Raw genomic sequence first — 19084 nt, forward strand, 5'->3', positions numbered from 1 at the left:
GTGATATTTTAAGTGTAGCTTCAGTCATGGGAAAAAATAAGTACACCCCATGGAAATTGTTGGCTTTTTTGACATATTTGGACAAGCAAACACTTGATCCTGTTTGAAACAGGGCCTATTAATAAAGTTAATGCACTCTATCAAATTACACATAAAATTGAAATTTTGTAGTAATTTTCACAATTTAAATTAACAAAAGAACAGATCATTCAAATGGAAAAAGTAAGTACACCCCTATATTTATCACTTCTTCAAATCCATAAAATTAAATCAGGTGTTCAAGATTGTGTGCCAGTGATTAGAACCTGCTTAGGGAATGCAGGTGGACCCTGTCTTATTTATACTCCTCTCATATCTAGTGTCTGGTGTTCCCTTTGTTATTGAGGTGTGTGGTGTCATCATGCCAAGATCTAGAGAGTTCTATAAGGCCTTTAGGGGGAAAAAACGTTTCTGGATGCCTACAAGTCTGGCAAGGGATTAAGAAGATCTCCAAATGATTTGAAATACATCATTCCACTGTAAGGAAAATCATCTACATATGGTGTAAATTTCAAGCGACTGCCAATTTGTCCAGGACTGGCCGTCCCAGAAAATTCAGCCCAGTCTCGAAGAACCCCAAAATTTCATCACAGGATCTGCTAGTAAGTTTTGCAACTGTTGGTGTCAAAGTGCAGAAAGAGAATCAGAAAGAGATTGCACAAACTTGACCTGCATGGGAGGCGTGCCAGGAAAAAGCCTTTCAGGAAAAAGACTTCATCTTGCCAATGAGCATATAGGCAAAGACCAGGACTTTTGGAATCATGTGCTCTGGACAGACAAATCAAAGATAGAGTTGTTTGGCCACAGTAACAGCAGACATGTTTGGTACAGACCAAATACAGCTTTTCAGGAGAAGCACCTCATACCAACTGAAGCACGGTGGTGGAAATGTTATGGTTTGGGGTTGCTTCACTGCCTCAGGGACTGGACAGCTCACATTCATTGATTCAACTATGAACTCCGCATCTTATCAAAAAGTGCTTGAAGATGATGATGATAATAATAAGGCCATTTGTCTGAAAGTTGAACTGAGAGTGGACCTTTCAACAGGATAATGATCCTAAGCACACTAGCAAATAAACAAAGGAATGGCTCAAAAAGGAGAAATGGAGGGTTATGTAATGGCCTAGACAAAGCCCAGATTTGAATCCCATTGAAATGTTGTGGGGGGATTTGAAACAGGCAGAACATGCAAGAAAACCCTCAAACATCTTGAAACTGAAAGAATATTGCATGGAAGAGTGGTAAAAAATTCAAACAAGCCAATGTCAGAGACTGTTGGACCATTATGCAAAATGACTGCAAAATGTTATTTCTGCAAGTTAGCATTCTGCTAAATGCTATCTTCTGAGGCTAAGGGTGTACTTACTTTTTCCACAGAAGAATATAACATCTATTCATATTTCTGTTGAATAAATAATTGAAAAAGCTACTTCTCCTTGTGGATTTGTTCGAGTGTATCACCTTTATTAATAGGCATTGTTTCAAAGATGATCAAATGCTTGCTTGTCCAAATAGGTAAAAAAAAAAAAAAAGCCAACAATTTCCATGGGTGTATTTATTTTTCCACATGACTGTATGGCTGGGTTTATTCACAGCAATGTTATTTCTCAGTTACTTTCAAGAATTAAGAGTTAAGAATTGCCATTTCCAATATTTCTAAAACAAAGTTTGAAAAGTTTTCTTTCACCTTTTTCAAGGAATTCGAGAAAAAAAATCCTTATAAAGTTGCAGTGTGTAAATGGCTTATTGATACAGTCTTATTCTTGCAAACCAAACAGAATAGAATCGTACTTCTCACCAAAAGGGTTTCTTCCTGTTCTTCTGGTTTTCTCCCACTACCAAAAAACATGCCAGTAGCCGAACTGACTACTCTAAATTGTCCCTAGGTGGGAATGTGTGTGTGCATTTTGCCCTGCAGTAGATTGGTGTGCCATCCAGGGTGTATTCCCAACTCACACCCAGTGTTCACACCCAGACTCTGCATCCACCACGACCCTGTCCAGTAAGGAGTGGTCACTGAATTAATAAAAATTAATTCATTTCTAGTCCAATTGTAAATGTAACCCCAGGCTTTACCATTTCAAATGTGCCATTATTACATCAAATTGAAAGTTTCAAACACAGGCAACACTTTTCACATTTTTCATTGAGAATACACAGTAATTCCAATGTTTACAGATAACTGAAAGCATTTTTTAAAAATTGTAATACATTTTTAGCCCAAAGTGAATGTTTTAGTCAATAACCCCAATGGCTCTTAGTCTCTTGGTCTTTAAACAAGGTTATTAATATTTCATAATCATGAGCCTTTCTACAATTCTACTTTTCCACCAGGGTCACTAGCTGCATGGGTAATTTTACTGTTTATGTTTTACAAATTTGTATCATTATTTTTTTAAATAATGAAACCCACACCAGGAGAAGCTGCAAGCCCCAGACAGTTTATAGTCTTATTGGGCAACAAATATTAACAAGTACCACAACTTTTTACTAAATAAATGTAGATGTAATGAGGTGAAGAGAGATCAAATGTGTACATTTTGGAGGTTTTATTGACTTGCCTTCAAGGCATTCACAGGTGTTTATGTTTTTTTTCTTCTTATATTATAGAAACCCATGCAGACAGTGCTGTTTTCCCCTAGTGTCTGATGTAAAGTGCTGCTTTCTCTTTTGATAGAGGAGAGAAACTGACCAAAGAAGTTCTCCCTTTCTGTATTTTAGTTGCATCCTGTCATTATACTATCTGGGCTCATGCAAAGCATGTCTGCATCTCTCTCTCTCTGTCTCTCTCTCTCTCTCTCTCTCTCTCTCTCTCTCTCTCTCTCTCTCTCTCTCTCTGTGGGATGAAGTTTAGAGGGCAGGGCTAAAAGTCAGTGTGCCCTCTCTTGCCCAGTCTCTCTCACCTCCTCCTCCTCTTCTGCCTCCTCCTTCTTGTGTTTTACCTCTCAAGTTGAGATGATGCGTGCATTTTTGAGTGGAAACTGAAGGACTGTGAAGCTGAAGTAGCTGGAGTGGTCAGCACTAATTGGCTCAAAGACACGTTCCTTCTCTCTCTCTCTTGCTCTCTCTCTCTTCAAACGAGAGCACCAGAAGTTCTACCCAGATCTGAGGGCCAAGGAGTGCTATGTCGAATCCGTGTTCCGCCATTCTGGAGCTGCTGGGTATGGCCGTGGGGGTGGGGGCATGGCTCTGCTCGCTTGCTGCTACAATCATGCCCAATTGGCTGACCCTCTCCACTGAGCTACTGGTTGTTGAGAGCTATGAAGTCGGCCTGTGGGAGTCCTGTGTGGTGCAGGAGGGGGCAGTAACCGAGTGTCGTGCCTTTGAAACCCTGCTGGGTCTGTCGCTAAACCTCACACTGGCACGCATCTGCATGTGCATTTCAGATGCCATAGGAATTCTGGGCCTCCTGATTGCTGTCCCAGGTCTGAGACTGGTGAAAAGTTGTGGGGGGTCACAGGGATGGCGGGTGAAGCGCGGCATCAAGATCACGGCAGGGGTGATGGGCCTGACAGCTGGCATCCTTGAACTCTTTCCTGTCTCCAATGTCGCCCATGAGACCGTTTTGAAGTTCCATGATCACACAGTGCCTCATACTGTGCCTCGCTGGGAGTTTGGCGACGCGTTGTTCATCGGCTGGGCTGCAGGATTTTTTTATATCATCTCTGCAGTGTTGTTCTTCGTTTCATGTTGCGGTTCGGAAGAGAACGAGATGCACATAGAGTACCACCATCACCCAGAAAAGTTTCAGCCTGAGAACTCCTCATCCAAAAAGCGTGTAGAGTACGTTTAGCAAGTGCTAGGAACCATTCAGAGTGTTTCTAATGTGACAGGACAGATGAACTGAAGAATTTCCCTCTATAATGTACACTGCTCTCTCTTTTCTTTGGTCACTGCAGTCCAACAGGTAACGGTGATTAACTCTATGGGTATGTGATAATATCTCTGCACTGCACTCCAATTAGTAATAGCTTTCTATTTTCAGCTGGCGTGAATTAATATGCTTAAACTGCTTAAACATATGTACACAGCTTTTCTTTTCCCTAAGAGATATTTTCTGATTTTCCATCTAGCAGTGCATAGTGTGCAGTGGTACATATATTTGGTGATATATTTAGAATGTACAATAGTATAGTTTCATATTTACAGTGACAAATCGTTTGAGTGTATTTCTGTAGATACTATTATTTACCTAGATATCATACATGTTATTAGGTTACAATAGTAATAAAGTATCTGCAAGAAAAACTGCTTGTTGGGAAAATGAGCTCTTAAGAAACAGGTTCATGTCAGTTACAAATGCAGCTCTTGTAGTTTAGTTATCATGTGACTGGGAGAAAAATAGCACCTGACCAACGTCTCCTGTTGATTCATAATAACGCAATAATCTAGAATGAAAAGTCCTATTTCGGTTGAATGCATGCATGTCACTTGGTAAGCTCTTCGTGTAAGAAACGGGGTAGCTTTTGGCAGGGTTTGGAAGAAGGTTAAGGGTGTGCTTTAGTCTAATTGCATCTGATGGTCTCTCCATATCAGCAAGTGGATTAAGCTGCATTTAATGAAGTCCCTAACGAACAGTATGTCCTAATGAGGAATGCCAAACAGAACCACCCTGCTGCCTCCTCTTTATGTTGATTACCCTGATTTGACCTCATGAAGGGTACAACTGGCCAGTTTATCCTGGGGAAAAAATACAAGAGAATGTGACTCAGAAATGAGACATTTGTCTCATTCTTAGAAAAGATAATCACTTTTTCAGACTCTTGTCTTCACTAGGCTTTCAAAAACACATTAACTTTAAATGTGATGTGTATGAATTATACAAGAGTCAATTTGATTTAACTTTCCTATTATGTTGGAGAAAAAAAGTTAAATCCATTATGTTATGGGTCAAAATGACTTTGACAGTTTAAATACACACAAAAACAGCAAAGAACAGCTTAAAACAGTAAACCTTTATTATGGCTTGTCTGAGACAAGCCATAAGAAGAAATAATTGCAAATAAGTTCATGACCCTAAATGAGGAAAGTCAAAATTTTTATTTTTTTTTTTTGGAAAAAAGAGAAAAAGAGAGATTAACTAGTATTTTAGACATCTCAAATGTGGAAATGGTTCAAATTGACCCATAACATAATAGGAGGGTTAATGGTTTTTTTTTTTGTTTTGTTTTTCACAGCCTGAAACACTTAAATTCCAAGAGATAAGAGATAAGTGAGCAACATGTTATCTAGAATATGCATTTTGTATTACTCACACAGAAAGCTTAAAGGAAATATTTGTCTCAACGAACAGATAATGAGTCTGTATCAACATGTTTGTCTACTCACCGGTATTGTGTTATTCTACATTCGTTTGGGGCTCATATTTTGCCCAGTAAAGCTTTTGCTTCTCATACAAATAAAAACATCAGGCCCTTTTCCCTTGTTGCTTCATGTTTAAGCTAAAAAAAAAAAAAAAGATATGGCTGATCATTTTTTTTTTAGTTATTTCTTCAGTTATCAGCAAAGACCAGGCATCCTCAGACCAGAAGACGCCAGATAAAAGGGCGTGTGCACTTACAACTTCCTGGGATGGACAATAGATAAGAAGAGCCGCATAACTATCGGAAAAATAAACAGCCTTTTGATTTTGCCGCAGATTGCCGCTTATTCCCAGCAGGAGAAAACTGGGCATCTGCTGAGGAAGAGGAAATGCAATTTCAACACATAATTACAAGCCGCCTCTTAATGCAATCAACTGTAAACAAACTCTTGAAAGAGGAACCGAAAACAAGAAACACCGACAAAAACACAGCACATGGTGCTGTATTTGTGAAAACAGAATTGAATTGATTTGTTGAATGCAAAGAATAAATCAAATAGACCTAGCCATAGTAAGCACACTGATAATGACACTCACTTTGCTATTTAGATCTTAATTATTCCTGCTTAATCCCTAGGTCCCTCTCATTTCAATCACAGTTCCACCCACACACATGTAGACTGCAATGCATCTCACCATGAAATCAACAATTTCAATGAATAAATGCTTAGCAGGCTACCAGGGGAGAAAATGTGCTAGATCTTGTTTGCCAAAGACATTTATTCGAATTTTGCATAACCCTGAAAATGCATGAACTTGTCAGAAAATGTGGCACAAATATCAGACCTAGTAGTAATATATGTAAGCTACGTATTAACATAGTGTTTTTATACAATAGCTAAATCTACCATTTATAAATTTTAAATAGTCAACTCAGAATAGTAAATAGACTACTCTACACACCATATTCTAAACATTACCTGCTTTGTTCTCCCCCAACCACAGTGGACATTTGCCGGCGTAACCAAAATTGGTGACACTTTTTTCATTTACATTTAAGGCATTTGGAAGATTCCCTTATCCAGCGCGACTTACATTTATCTCATTTATACGTCTGAGCAGTTGAGGGTTAAGGGCTTCGCTCAAGAGCCCAGCAGTGGCAGCTTGGCAGTGCTGGGGTTGGAATTCACAACTAGGGCTGTCACGATAACTACTTTTTATTATGCAATGTATTGTGCCAAAATGAATTGCGAACAACGATATTATTGTCATTTTAAGACCATTTTATGCCACTGATTATATAATGACAATATGACAATATAGTAGCATAATAATGCAAGTGCACTCTTTCAAAGAACAAAGAACGTTTCATTCTTAAGAATATTTAGACATTGGAATCTGTCACGTAATCCATGGAATGAAGGTTAGGACGGATGCAAATGCAGAAAAGAGCTTTTAATAAAGAGAGGCAGGCAGACAAATCCAAATCATGAGACAATAGCGTGGCCATGGGTCAGGCGATCTACAAACAGGCATTAACTAGGCAAAGAAAGTAACAAGAAACTAGATCAATGAACATGAATCAAAATGAGGAACAAGGTACAAACGCTTGGTATGGTGATAACACTCAATACTATGTGAAGTGTAAAAAGACACGAGGGGTTTAAATGACAAGCGTAATCAATGGTGAAACACAAGACAGCTGAGAACAATGCTGACACACCAATGAGAAACAACCAATGACAATACAGGGGCGGAGACAGGACATAAACCATAACAAAAGCACATGTTGAAAGTAAACAAAGTCAATGTCACTGAAGACCCAAAAGCGTGCGTTCGCTAAGAGACTCGCGCATCGGTTCACGCTTTGAGCTTGCACAACGAGCTCGCTTTTCTGGTTTCCGAGCAAGCTGCATGCTACAGCGCTAGCTCGAGGGGAAATCGTGACAGAATCGGAATGTCAAAAAATATATCCCAAATAAATAAAACGTAAATAAATATTAAATACACCTTTGTTAACAAAAAAAAAGTGCAAGGTAACAAGAACTAGAACAAAACAAAGTAACGTGTTTAATAAAGTCAGTTTAGATGTGTAAAGTGTCTCGCACAGAGGCCTCAACAGGACATATCTGCTGCCAGATCTATTTTTAATTGTTAGGCAGATTCCAAGAAAGGAACACCAACATGTTTACCTTGTGGGGTTGAAGGAAGGATTTTTCTGGGGTAAGAATGTTACCAGCTGTGCTAAACATTCTTTCTGAGCTAGTGCTTGTTGCACAAATGTGCATGGATTTTTGTGCTATTAGAGGAAATCTTCTATGGTTATCATGCCATGATATCAAGGGATCAGATGATGTATCAAATGCTTCTTCCTGGAGGAACTTGGTCAGCTCTGCATCAGCCTGCACTCTTTTTGTTATCGATGCCTGAGTCTGGTGACTTGTAAGTTGGGTTCTTTTGTTCTGGAGAAGGTCACACAGCCTCTTCTTCTTGGTTGCTGGAGGTTCAGATTCAGATCCTTCATTTCCCCCTGCAGATTTAACGCAGCTCTCGGCACTGGCACTTTCTCCATTTCCTTCTTCCTCATTCATGTTTAGTAGTTCTTGAAAGAGATTTTCTTTTACATCATCCAAGACCTCCACATCCTCCATGATACCTTGGATCCAAGATGGTGGCCTTTGTCAGAAGATTTTGGATTTCAGATGGGCTGTATTTCTCTGTTAATACTCTGCACATGTTTGCCTTTATGTTTGCTATCAGTGCAGTATCATTGTGGTCTGGTGATAAAAGTTCGCCTTTAAGAAGTTCCAACACAGACAGGCTTTACTGAGGATACAGTGACATATTTTTCCCCTGAGAGGACATCCGTGAAATCAGACACTGGCTTCATTGCTGCATTAATGGATTCCAAGACAGAAACATCCTGCCAGGTTGGGTTGAGCTGGCCATGTTTTCAATCTTCAACCAGGACACGTCTTATGGCTGGGAGTTGCTCCAGTACCCTCTCTATCAATTTTTTGCTTGGTGCCCCATCGTGTGGTGACATCTGGTGGAAAAGATAACATTGTTTTGATATTCATTGTACACTGTTATATTATAATGTAACCAATTATTTAATACATACATACATACAAACAGGCCCCAAAGTAACTCTTAAGTAAAAAAAAAAAAAAACCCTTTAAAATTAATTTTATATTAACCCTTTAAATATTTTGTGTTGTACAGTATAATACCATGTTATCATCACTCACCAGTACTAGATTGTGTTGGGGGACATTGGTTTCAGTCTGTGCCTTCCTCAGGTCTCTCTTCTTTAGCCAGCTCAGGTTGAAGGTGTTGACAAGATTCCTACAAAGTCCCATGGCACGCGCTGTGCGATTCCTGTCACTGTCCAGTCCACGGGAAACAACCAAATGGAGGTTGTGGCCAAAGCAATTGAGCCATGGCCAGCCAAGATTGCGTATTGCAGCTACAATGTTAGCACCATTGTAGTTATACAGGCCATTTTGCGCTCATCCAATTCACAGTCTGCTAAAGCAGACTGAAGGGCTTCAGAACGTACATCAGCAGTGTGGTTCTGGGTTATGTATCTGGTCTCTAATCACTTTGACTGCAGAGTCCAGTCAGTAGTTATGTAGTGTATGGTCAAGCTCATGTATGGGGTCAAATTTGAGCTTGACCACATATCTGTAGTGTCAGAGTAAAATGAGATGTCTTTTTATCTCCTTCAGAATGTCGTCTTTTACTTTGTTGTACAAGGTTGGAAGATGTATGTTTTCTTTGGAACTTCGTACTGTTTGTCACAAGTTTGCAGCATATTTTTAAATGCTGGTTTTTCGACCGTGTTTAAGGCTGCATCTCTTTGGCTATATGGCGAGTTACGCAGTCTGTGATTGTGCGCCATTTCACGCTGTCACATTTAGTTTTGCACTGCCGGGAAAAGGCATCTGTAACAGATAACTGTCTGGAAGATCCCTCTCCACCTCCAGTTGTGGTTGTTGTTCCCAGGTTGAAAAACTGGATGGGATGGTTATGTTTTAGGTGAGATTTTAGGTTTAAGTTGTGTTGCCTCTTTTCGTTGCCACTGTTTTTAAACAAAGTCAGCATACCATTAATTGGTTCTCCTCTCTAATTCGGCTTAAAGCCAAAATGTTCCCACATCGGAGCTGAAGATTGCGGCTTTGAAACAAAGTCCCTTGGGACTAGCCCCGCCTCCACCTCAGACACAGAGAGCAGACGGGATGACAAAGGTAGCGCGATTGACTAACATTTTGGTGACATTCGATTTTTATGTAAAAATTAATATAATCATTATTTTCAATTTTCAATAAAAATGATCAATCTCAGTATATCGAGCTACTTTCCATATATCGTGCGATAAGTCGATATATTGACTATCACGACAGGCCTACTCACAACCATCCAACTGGTAGTCCAATCTCTTAACCACTTAACCACTCAACTTTGTGGCTCCTGAGTTCATGAAGAACATGATTTCATGAAGAAATCGCAAGTTTGAATCTTTATGATGTCACAGGACCCGAGAGAGCAAAGTTGCCCGTGTTCTCTTGGGTTAGTGGGATGGCGTTACCCTTTTACCTGTCAATCACAGTGACACTAGCAAATCAGAGGCATCTGTAAGATCATGTATGAGGAATAGGGCAGATAGATAGTGCTTTCCATTGAGTGGGTTATGCTGAGGATACCTGAGGAACCTAGAGGAAACCCTAACAAGCAAAGAGAACACATAAAAAGAAATACCACACAAACAGTAACCCGAGCTGAGAATTAAAACACTGCAGTACCAAACAAACAATATTTCTGCATTATGGTTATTTCACACCATCAGAGTTTTGTCCTTTTAAAAACCATAGTGATTGCCTCACAGAATGTTGTAGACTGTATTTAATGAATATATCATGGTTCTATGTCATGAAGTATTGGTGACATTCTTTCCATAATGCTTCTTTTCCAGCCTGGTAAGTACACCACACCCACAGACCGTAAAAGATTACATCCTAAGTATGATTCCTCCACAGAGTACACTACAAGTGTGTCAACTTCTTATAATTTCTAAAATAACTATCACAAAGGGGTTGGGGATTGCAAGAATTTGGGGCCTTTAAAATGGGGTCACTACTCAAAAAAGTTGAGACTAAGTTATTTGATCTAATGTAATGACAGGAACATGCTGAGTTCCATTAGAAATCTGAGAGGTGTTGGCCTACAGTTTCTCTCACCAGGTTTTTAACATGGCTGACACTGATTCTGTGAACTCACCTAAAAATAATCATGTTTACACATCACCATCAGCTGCTGCTACTACTACTACTACTACTATTACTATTACTACTTCTACTACTACTACTACTACTATTACTACTGCTATTACAATTACCATTACTACTACTACTACTACTGCTATTACTATTACTAATACTACTACTATTACTACTACTACTACTACTAATAATAATAATAATAATTTGAAAGTGTTATTTTCCACCAAAGATGATGAAATTAATTAAATAACCTGCAGGGCGTTTAACCTATCCCTTTATGTCATGTTGATGTCTAGTGATTAGATCAGTCTTGACCCTTAGACACACTCTCTAACACTATCTCTTCTTTGTGGTGGCAGTAAACTGAATTAGTTGTCAAGTATTAACACAGTCATCTGTACATGTGCACATAGCATTTAAGTACTGCTAAGAATGTATTCAAATAAATATAGATAGGAGCATTGATTATGGTCACAATATTACTATATGGTGAAATATTACTATACTCCATGTATCATTTAACATTAAGTGACTGTTAAGTGTCCTGTGGTTCCTAAAATTCACACAGAGCTGGATGGGAACTCTGCAAGAACCAGAAAACACTTTCTTTGATTAAAAAAAAAAAGTACATTAAGTAATTTAATGAAAAAAATATATATTTTGTTCTAGATTGGTGTTGGTGATGAGCATGCCGATATAATTGACCTATGATACCTGCCTTGTGTACTTTCTGTGACACATGTAATTGTGTAATAAGTGATTTATTGTACAGTTCATAAAAGTCGCTTATTTGAGCTTGATTTTAACTGGAGGAAAAATAAGCTAATTTTCATCTGTTTTAGGTAAAGTGGGACAGGTGGGAATTAAAACTGAAGGCTAGAATAAAAAATATACATATATATATATATACAGATCACCTGCACAAGATAAGGGACAAACAATATCATATGATGACGTGTGCATTAGACGTGTAAAGCAATGCCATTATCTGTATCTGTATTTGTTTAGTGCTCCAAATATCCGTATCGGTGTCTGTATCCAGATTTGACCTGGAAGTGACAGTGGTCATGCCTAGAATTCTTTTTTAATGTGAGTCCTACCACTATGCCTCATTGGAATACATTAAAACCATAAACCAGCTCGGGGAATAAATCTTTCTTAAATTCTCAAAATGTAGTAACAAATAGCAATTTAAAGAATGTAAATGTATTCAATATCTGAACTTCTACAGTTCCTCAGCAACATCACTCGAGTTCATAATCAAGGTTAACCAGATGACCTGTGGAGCTTTCTGGAAAACTTTCTGTCTAACATGATTGAGTAAGATATGGAACTATGTTTCAAAACATCAGTGTCTTTTCCAAATCAAGGATCTGTTGTTTATTGACGACAACATTACTCACCTAATAATATTTGATCAGATTTAGTTTCGTTTTTTGGGTTTGAGGCATTCCAGAAAGATCAGAAAGGTTCACTGGAACCTCTGTGAGAATTTGCTATGAAGCTGGGACATACTTACAGTACTGCTGCTCATCAAAATGGGGTCCTTTAAGCAACATTTCATAATAATAATCATATGATTTTCTGGGAGGAGCTTCTGTTAGTAATGATGGACAGCGATAATTTAAGAACAATTAAACAAAACATAAATATATATAAATATATCTTATAAATGTGAATTGTGTACAGAAATATGATAGATTATTATTTTTTTTTTATTTTTTTTTACTTCAGTAAGGCAGTGTTTAGGTCAGGCTACTAGAGCAAATCACTGATGATAGACAACAACAACAAACAAACAAACAAACAAACAAACAAACAGCGTGTCTCCTATTCATATCTGTATTTGTATCTGTTTAGAATACATTGTCTGTTTATTCAGAATTACGTATTCATATTCAGTTATATCTCTAAAGTAATTATCAGACATCCAGGCTTCAGATCATACTAAAAGTCCTGATAATGAATTCTTTTTATGATATTTTATAACTATTTTAGTCAGGATTTGAAAAAACAAAGATATCTTCAAAAATAATGCAATTAAACATTTTCTAAAAACAATAACAACAGAAAACAGAGTCAATATTTGGCATATTATTATATTTGATAAACCTTTGTCTTTAAAATGCATCAGTAGTCCCAGGTACATTTAGTGCAGTTTTATAAGGAAATTGAGAGGTACATTTTACTGAGCATCTTGGAAAATCTGCCACAGTCCTTCTTCTGGAGACTTGTTTCTGTAAATCCTGACAGCCTGCATGAATAATTTTGTCAGGAGTAGTCTATTACATAATACGCTACCTTCATTTCTGACATACAAACATGTTTGTGTGGCATTTCATTTTTGGTTGGATATATAAATAAGGTTTGGGTATATAAAATGTTATTTACTGGCACAATAATGCAAAAGTAATCAAATGAAACATTAAAGACGAAATTAGTCTAAGACTTTTGCACAGTACTGTACATTTAACCTAAAGTACATAAGAAATCCTAGTACAGTACAATGCAGAGAGAAAATAAAAGTCAGCTTAAATCTACAAGAAATCATTTCTCTTTATTGTGTAATAAGAAGGATTGGGTGGATTTATAAAAACAGAAAATCCTGTCATTCACAGTGGGATTTATAAGATTTGTTCTTCGATAATAATATTAAGATTAAGCCATGCAAAGCTACAATAAAATACAGTAATAAAGGACGGTGTCGTGCTGTGAGCTAATGACAAAGTTCATTCCAGTCCTAGCAGGGGTCACAGAAGCCTCCGGTTCAAGGTAGGAAGCATTTTATCCCTCTGTTCACAAATCAGCTGAACCTGAACCAGAGTCACATGATGGAAAGCTGACTGTAGACGACAGGTTTAGTCCTATTATCTCTGTAGAAGAGAATTCTGCTCCGATGAACATCATGATGGTAAACAAGCTCAGATTTCTAAACACCACCACAAACCATGGCTATGAAGTGGAGAGATAAGTGGGCTGAACTTCTAATCATTACACACACACACACACACACACACACACACACACCATCATGCAAACATGGTTACAGATAAAAGATTAACATTTACAGGAGCAATTACACTAAACATCTTTACTGCATTTACTATAAAATGAGAGATAACCTGTAGAACAACTCGACTTTTATTACTGTAAACAGCTGCACAAAGCATTGTCATGTACATAATGAAGACGAATATAGGAATGGAATTTAGGTTATAGGAAGTGGGGAAACCTTACATATATAGTGTCACTGCATTTTCTGTTCTTATAAGGAGCTCTCAATATTAACAATGGGAGGGTTACTCATGAAAGTGTGCTTAAAACAAGTTTTCAGTATATCTGTTCCGACTTTTAAAAATGTGTGTGCGTGTGTGTGTGTGTGTGTGTGTATATATATATATCATTTTTTTTTTTTTTTTTACCAAATATACTGTAATTTCCTTCATTTGTTAGCGTTTGTATGAAAAAGACATCAAAATAAATCTTTTCTGAAATTGATACATGATATAGAAAGTCTTAAAGCTAGCAAAATTTCCATATGAAGCAGTGTAACGTGTATTGCATCATCAATATTATTATCACCATTTGGCCATGCCATAAGTAAGAGTACATTTCCATCAAAGTGTAATACATGACCTTAGCTCTGTTGGCTGTTCACATAAACCTTGTGCTCCTCACCTAATTAAGTGAGAGATAAGTGAGAGATAAAACACTATGGTGTGCTTTTATAGAAAAATAATCAGCAGTAGAGTGGTATGATGAGCAGTCCGTGACTATTGTGGTCAAAAATGCTTGAGTTTTTGTGCTTTTTTTTGTTGCAGAAAACCACTACGAAATTGTTTTGCTCAGTCTTTCGCAGTGGTGTTTGTTGGTAAATGAGACGTTTTCATTGTTTGGTGCACATGAATCGAAGGGGGATTTGGCTGAATGCGCATTGTTATGACGTCACATGATGTGTCTTGGTCCAAATCTGCAGAAAATCTGCGGTAATTTTGAAAAATTGCAAGCTCCTCTGAATATTGCTGAGTTTGCTTGATTTTGTGTTCATTTTTGCTATCGCAAAATCCTGGAAGGACTGGATGAGGCTCTATACTACGCGGATTCACTCTTCCCATCACAAAAGTCGATTATTTTCCAATTACAGCAAGTCACAAAATTCTTTATTCCTCTTACACCGTAGTAATTGACCAACGATGACCATTGTTAATTTATTAAAAGGATGACACAGAATACATTTTATCTGTTTATAGTTACATTTACTGTTATGGAACATCCATGAATCGACGTACTTACTGTTAACACTTATGTGAGAGCAGGTACAAACAGTCATTTCTTTATGAGCCTCTCTCTCTCTTTTTTCTGTCTTTCTCTCTCTCTTAGAGTTATGTTAAAAAGCACTGACACTGGAGTCTCCTTCTCTAAATGGTAAATAAACTGGAAAACTTCACCAACAATTGTACAAACCTGTGACTTGGCCTGCAGCTAGAATTACTGCGTGAGCTGCTGTAGATTAACACCTTCTGACCAATCAGATTAGAGAATTCAGCAGCATTGTGGTGTGGTATAATACACTTTCATTCAATGCTTATTCGAAACGCATCCTTTAAAAGACATCCTTTTCACAATGCTCTGTTCACTGTACACTGTCAAACACAATTAGTCCAGCATGCTTTGTGTATTTTCATTTAACCCGTTACTATATTTTGGGTCAACCAACATCATTCATAGGAAAGAACGTAGAGGATGTTTTAGTCCTGTTAAACTAAGCACCTCTGCACACAACTGTAAAGGCACATCCTACAATTTTGCAACACAGTAGCAGCCCTGAAAGTGCTAAAAGCCTCACTTGTCAACTTCATAGACAAAACAAAATGCTCAAAGAAATGGATTAATAACATAAATCGGATGCAAGAAATGCTGAATTTCCTTAGTGTGCATTGCATATCTAATTCATAATCCTGTTTAGTGTATATTAGTGTATATAGTGTATAGGATAAACCATGAACAGAAGTGGGAGCTGTTGAAAGGTAAAGAGCACATCTGATATCTAATGGCATAGAACCATGCGACAGGGTGGAGTGAAATCTGATTGGTTGGGAAGTGTAAGGTAAACATGTTAAAACAGCACTACATTCCATGGTTTTGAATTGACTCCGAGGAGACTAGATGGCACAGATTATTTCCTAAATGTCCAGAAATCTACATTACAGCTTGTCCTCTAGCTTTAATGCTAAGTTATCTGTCCCTTTTCTCACACTATTAGTGTCCAGAGCAGCAGTTCTGAGGTTTGTGTCTCCTCGGTTTTTCTCCTCAGTCCCTTCTGCGCCGTGTTTGCTAGATTTAGATTGATGTGTTTGGCTGTAGGCCAGGAAGAGCAGCCCACTTATAATGAGCAAAACAGAAGAGCCAATTCCTGTTGTGATGCCCAGGCCAAGCTCCTGTTTATACGGTGCCGGAGGTAGAAGAAACTCTGGCGGGAAATCGATTGTACGATTCTCCAGCACTGACCTCGTGTTCCAACAAACAGGAATTAGCGAGCACGTCGAGGTGAGGAAATTCAAAGCACCTGCCGAGGAGAAGAAAAGTCTGACGTGCCCGCCATCGATGTTGAAGTAGACAAGTCTCACGGCGTATCCTGCAACCAGGTTTGCAGCGATTCCCACAGGGATGGCCATCATACACAGCACCTGTGCCGTAGCAATCTCTGGAGGAACGAACGAGTCTCTGATGTTTATCCTTCGGCAAAACTTAGCCGTTTCGAGGACGTTGCTATAAAAACAAGCCCTCCAGGTGCCGATCCAGGCCATGCCAGAGGTGATGATAGACTTGTCGTCTACATACCACACTCTCCAGTCATCCACTCCACTTGTGGCAACTGTCAGGATGAATCCTACTACTGACAGCACCAAACCAAAGAACTGCCAGTGGGCCGTGTGGACCAGGTAGCTCATCGTTTAGGTACATAGACCAGAACTCAGTCAGTGATATCTGTAAACGTTGCTGCATGAAGCCTTCCGGAACATTCTGCCATTAAGCTACCTATGAACAAAATATCAGTGTCACTGTCAAACAAAACAGAGTGCTACACTTACAGTAAGTGGTAGAGGTTGAAGAAAACTGGCTCTTAAAGGAAGACTTCAGCCACAAATCTACTGAATATTGAAATATGTGTGAAATGCTTAGCGATTCTGGTGCAAATTTGTTACTCGGTGCTGTATTTCCGTGAGAAGAGAGCGGTGACACACACACATTGTTAGTGCTGTTACAATGGAGTTTAATAGGAGAAAAAAAATGTCAACAATCTCAAATATAAAGGATAATGGTTGGCTTTTAAAAACAAAAGAGCAAAAGCTTGTTTTCTCGATTAAAAATTTCGTTAGTCGAATGGCATTGTGGGTAACGTAGGGTAAAGTAAAAATACACCAGAGTGTTTAAATGCGAAAGAGGTTTATATGAAAAAGTCAGCCCATGTTTCGTTATAAAATAAATCTTGGACATGACTGAAGATCACATGCTAATTATAAAAATTAATATGCAAAGTGTTCAAGGTGGATTTTTCCTTTAAGAACAATTACCACTTCGCTTTCATGTAAAATAATATCAATGTGTAAAACAAATATCAGGACAGAATTCATATAACATAGACACGGGTGAAGAAGCTGTGCATATATGAGTCATTGGCTAAATATAGACATTCAAAAATAATTCCAGACAATTGTTAGACATGCTTCTTCGGATAAAGCAAGAAGAATAAAGACGTTTCTTGGTGGAGAATTCTTTTAGAACACATGATAAAGAATGACAGAAATTGTAATAGATTTTTTTTTTTTTTTTACATTTAATATTAGGTTCAATCCACATCTATCTGTCTGTCTGTCTATCTATCTACCTATCTATAAATCCATCTATCTATCTATTGGTCTATCTATCTATCTATCTATCTATCTAACCATCTATCTGGCTATCTATCTAACCGTCTATTTAACCCTCTATCTGTCTATCAAACTATCTAACCCTCTGTCTATCTATCTATCCATCTATCTAACCGTCTATCTGTCTATCTATCTAACCTTCTATCTATCTAACTGTCTATCTGTCGATCTATCTATCTGGCTATCTATCCGTCTATTTAACCCTCTATCTGTCTATCTATCAGTCTATCTAACCCTCTGTCTATCTATCTATCAATCTATCTATATATCCGTCTATCTGTCTATCTATCTATCTATCTATCTATCTAACTATCTATCTATCCATCTATCTGTCTATCTAACCATCTATCTATCTATCTATCTATCTTTCCGTTTATCTATCTATCTAACCATCTATCTATCTGTCTATCATATATCTATCTATCCGTCTACCTATCTATCTAACCATCTATCTGTCTATCTATCCATCTATTTAACCTCTATCTGTCTATCAGTCTATCTAACCCTCTATCTATCCATCTATCTATCCGTCTATCTGTCTATCTAACCATCTATCTATCCGTCTATCTAACCATCTATCTATCTATCTATCTAACCGTCTATCTATCTGTCTATCCATCTATCTAACCGTCTATCTATCTGTCTATCCATCCGTCTATCTATCTATCTAACCGTCTATCTATCTAACCGTCTATCAATCTATCTATCTATCTGTCTATCTATCTATCTATCTGTCTGTCTGTCTATCTATCTATCTATCTATCTATTCATCTATCCGTCTATCTATCTGTCTATCACTCAATCTATCTAAGCTTTTAGCAGGTCTCAAATTGTGTTCGATTTCTCTGGCTACAGAGATCTTCTTGACTAAAAGCTTCTAGCTGCAGCTTCTGTTCTTGTTTAATTGTGAGACATGAGCATTTCAGGAGCCTCAACAGTCTACTCGGCAATAGATGATCCTGTCAAGAACCTAATTTGACAATAATCCCACATGACTACTTTGTGTAAATAAAAGAGTTTCTTGTTGTTTGACTAAATCTAATTAAAAGATTACTACAATGTAAGGAAAAAACAAGAGTCTGTAAAGGAGACCTTTACCTCAGCAAATGTCAGCGTCTGAAGTGACAAAAACCTCACAGTCATAACGCAACTTCAAACACCGATCACGTCTTAGTCGATGCTAAACTGTAAGCAAACTTAAGCCACGCAGATCACCGCTCTGACTTAACCTGAGAAGATTAGAAGTGTAGTTAATGATTCATCGTCAGATTCACTAAAGCTAATCAGGCAAGGAATTGCTCACTCCCATCACTGTAGAATAATCTGGATGGTTCTCTTTTGTAATATTATGTATGAGGCATAGTGGCTTAGTGGTTAACACATTTGCCTCACACCTTTGGGGTTGGGGGTTCAAATCCCATCTCTGACCTCTGTGTGTGAAGTTTGCATATTCTCCTCGTGTTTCGGGGATTTCCTCCAGGTGCTCCGGTTTCCTCCACCAGTCCAAAAACATGCTGTAGGCTGAT

The 19084-nt window shown here is 38.0% G+C and overlaps 2 protein-coding genes across 2 annotated transcripts; one reads left to right on the forward strand and one right to left on the reverse strand.

The window, feature by feature from the left end:
* Positions 1-2985: 2985 nt before the first annotated feature.
* cldn33b (claudin 33b) lies at positions 2986-5017 on the forward strand. Its single transcript, XM_053637034.1, has one exon. It carries the CDS (start codon positions 3167-3169, stop codon positions 3833-3835), a length of 669 nt encoding a protein of 222 aa, XP_053493009.1. The 5' UTR covers positions 2986-3166; the 3' UTR covers positions 3836-5017.
* Positions 5018-14908: 9891 nt separating this feature from the next.
* cldn34a (claudin 34a) lies at positions 14909-18877 on the reverse strand. The gene is made up of 2 exons (XM_053637028.1): positions 18657-18877; positions 14909-16665 (listed from the first exon to the last, which is right to left on the reverse strand). Exon 2 carries the CDS (start codon positions 16575-16577, stop codon positions 15831-15833), a length of 747 nt encoding a protein of 248 aa, XP_053493003.1. The 5' UTR covers positions 16578-16665; positions 18657-18877; the 3' UTR covers positions 14909-15830.
* Between the last annotated feature and the right edge of the window lie 207 nt (positions 18878-19084).

The sequence above is a fragment of the Ictalurus furcatus genome, chromosome 11 (assembly GCF_023375685.1).
Source record: "Ictalurus furcatus strain D&B chromosome 11, Billie_1.0, whole genome shotgun sequence".
NCBI lineage: Eukaryota > Metazoa > Chordata > Actinopteri > Siluriformes > Ictaluridae > Ictalurus > Ictalurus furcatus.

Bases quoted from the DNA above. Each gene is read 5' to 3' on its own strand.
- cldn33b (XM_053637034.1), top strand. From the start codon at position 3,167: ATGTCGAATCCGTGTTCCGCCATTCTGGAGCTGCTGGGTATGGCCGTG.
- cldn34a (XM_053637028.1), bottom strand. From the start codon at position 16,577: ATGAGCTACCTGGTCCACACGGCCCACTGGCAGTTCTTTGGTTTGGTG.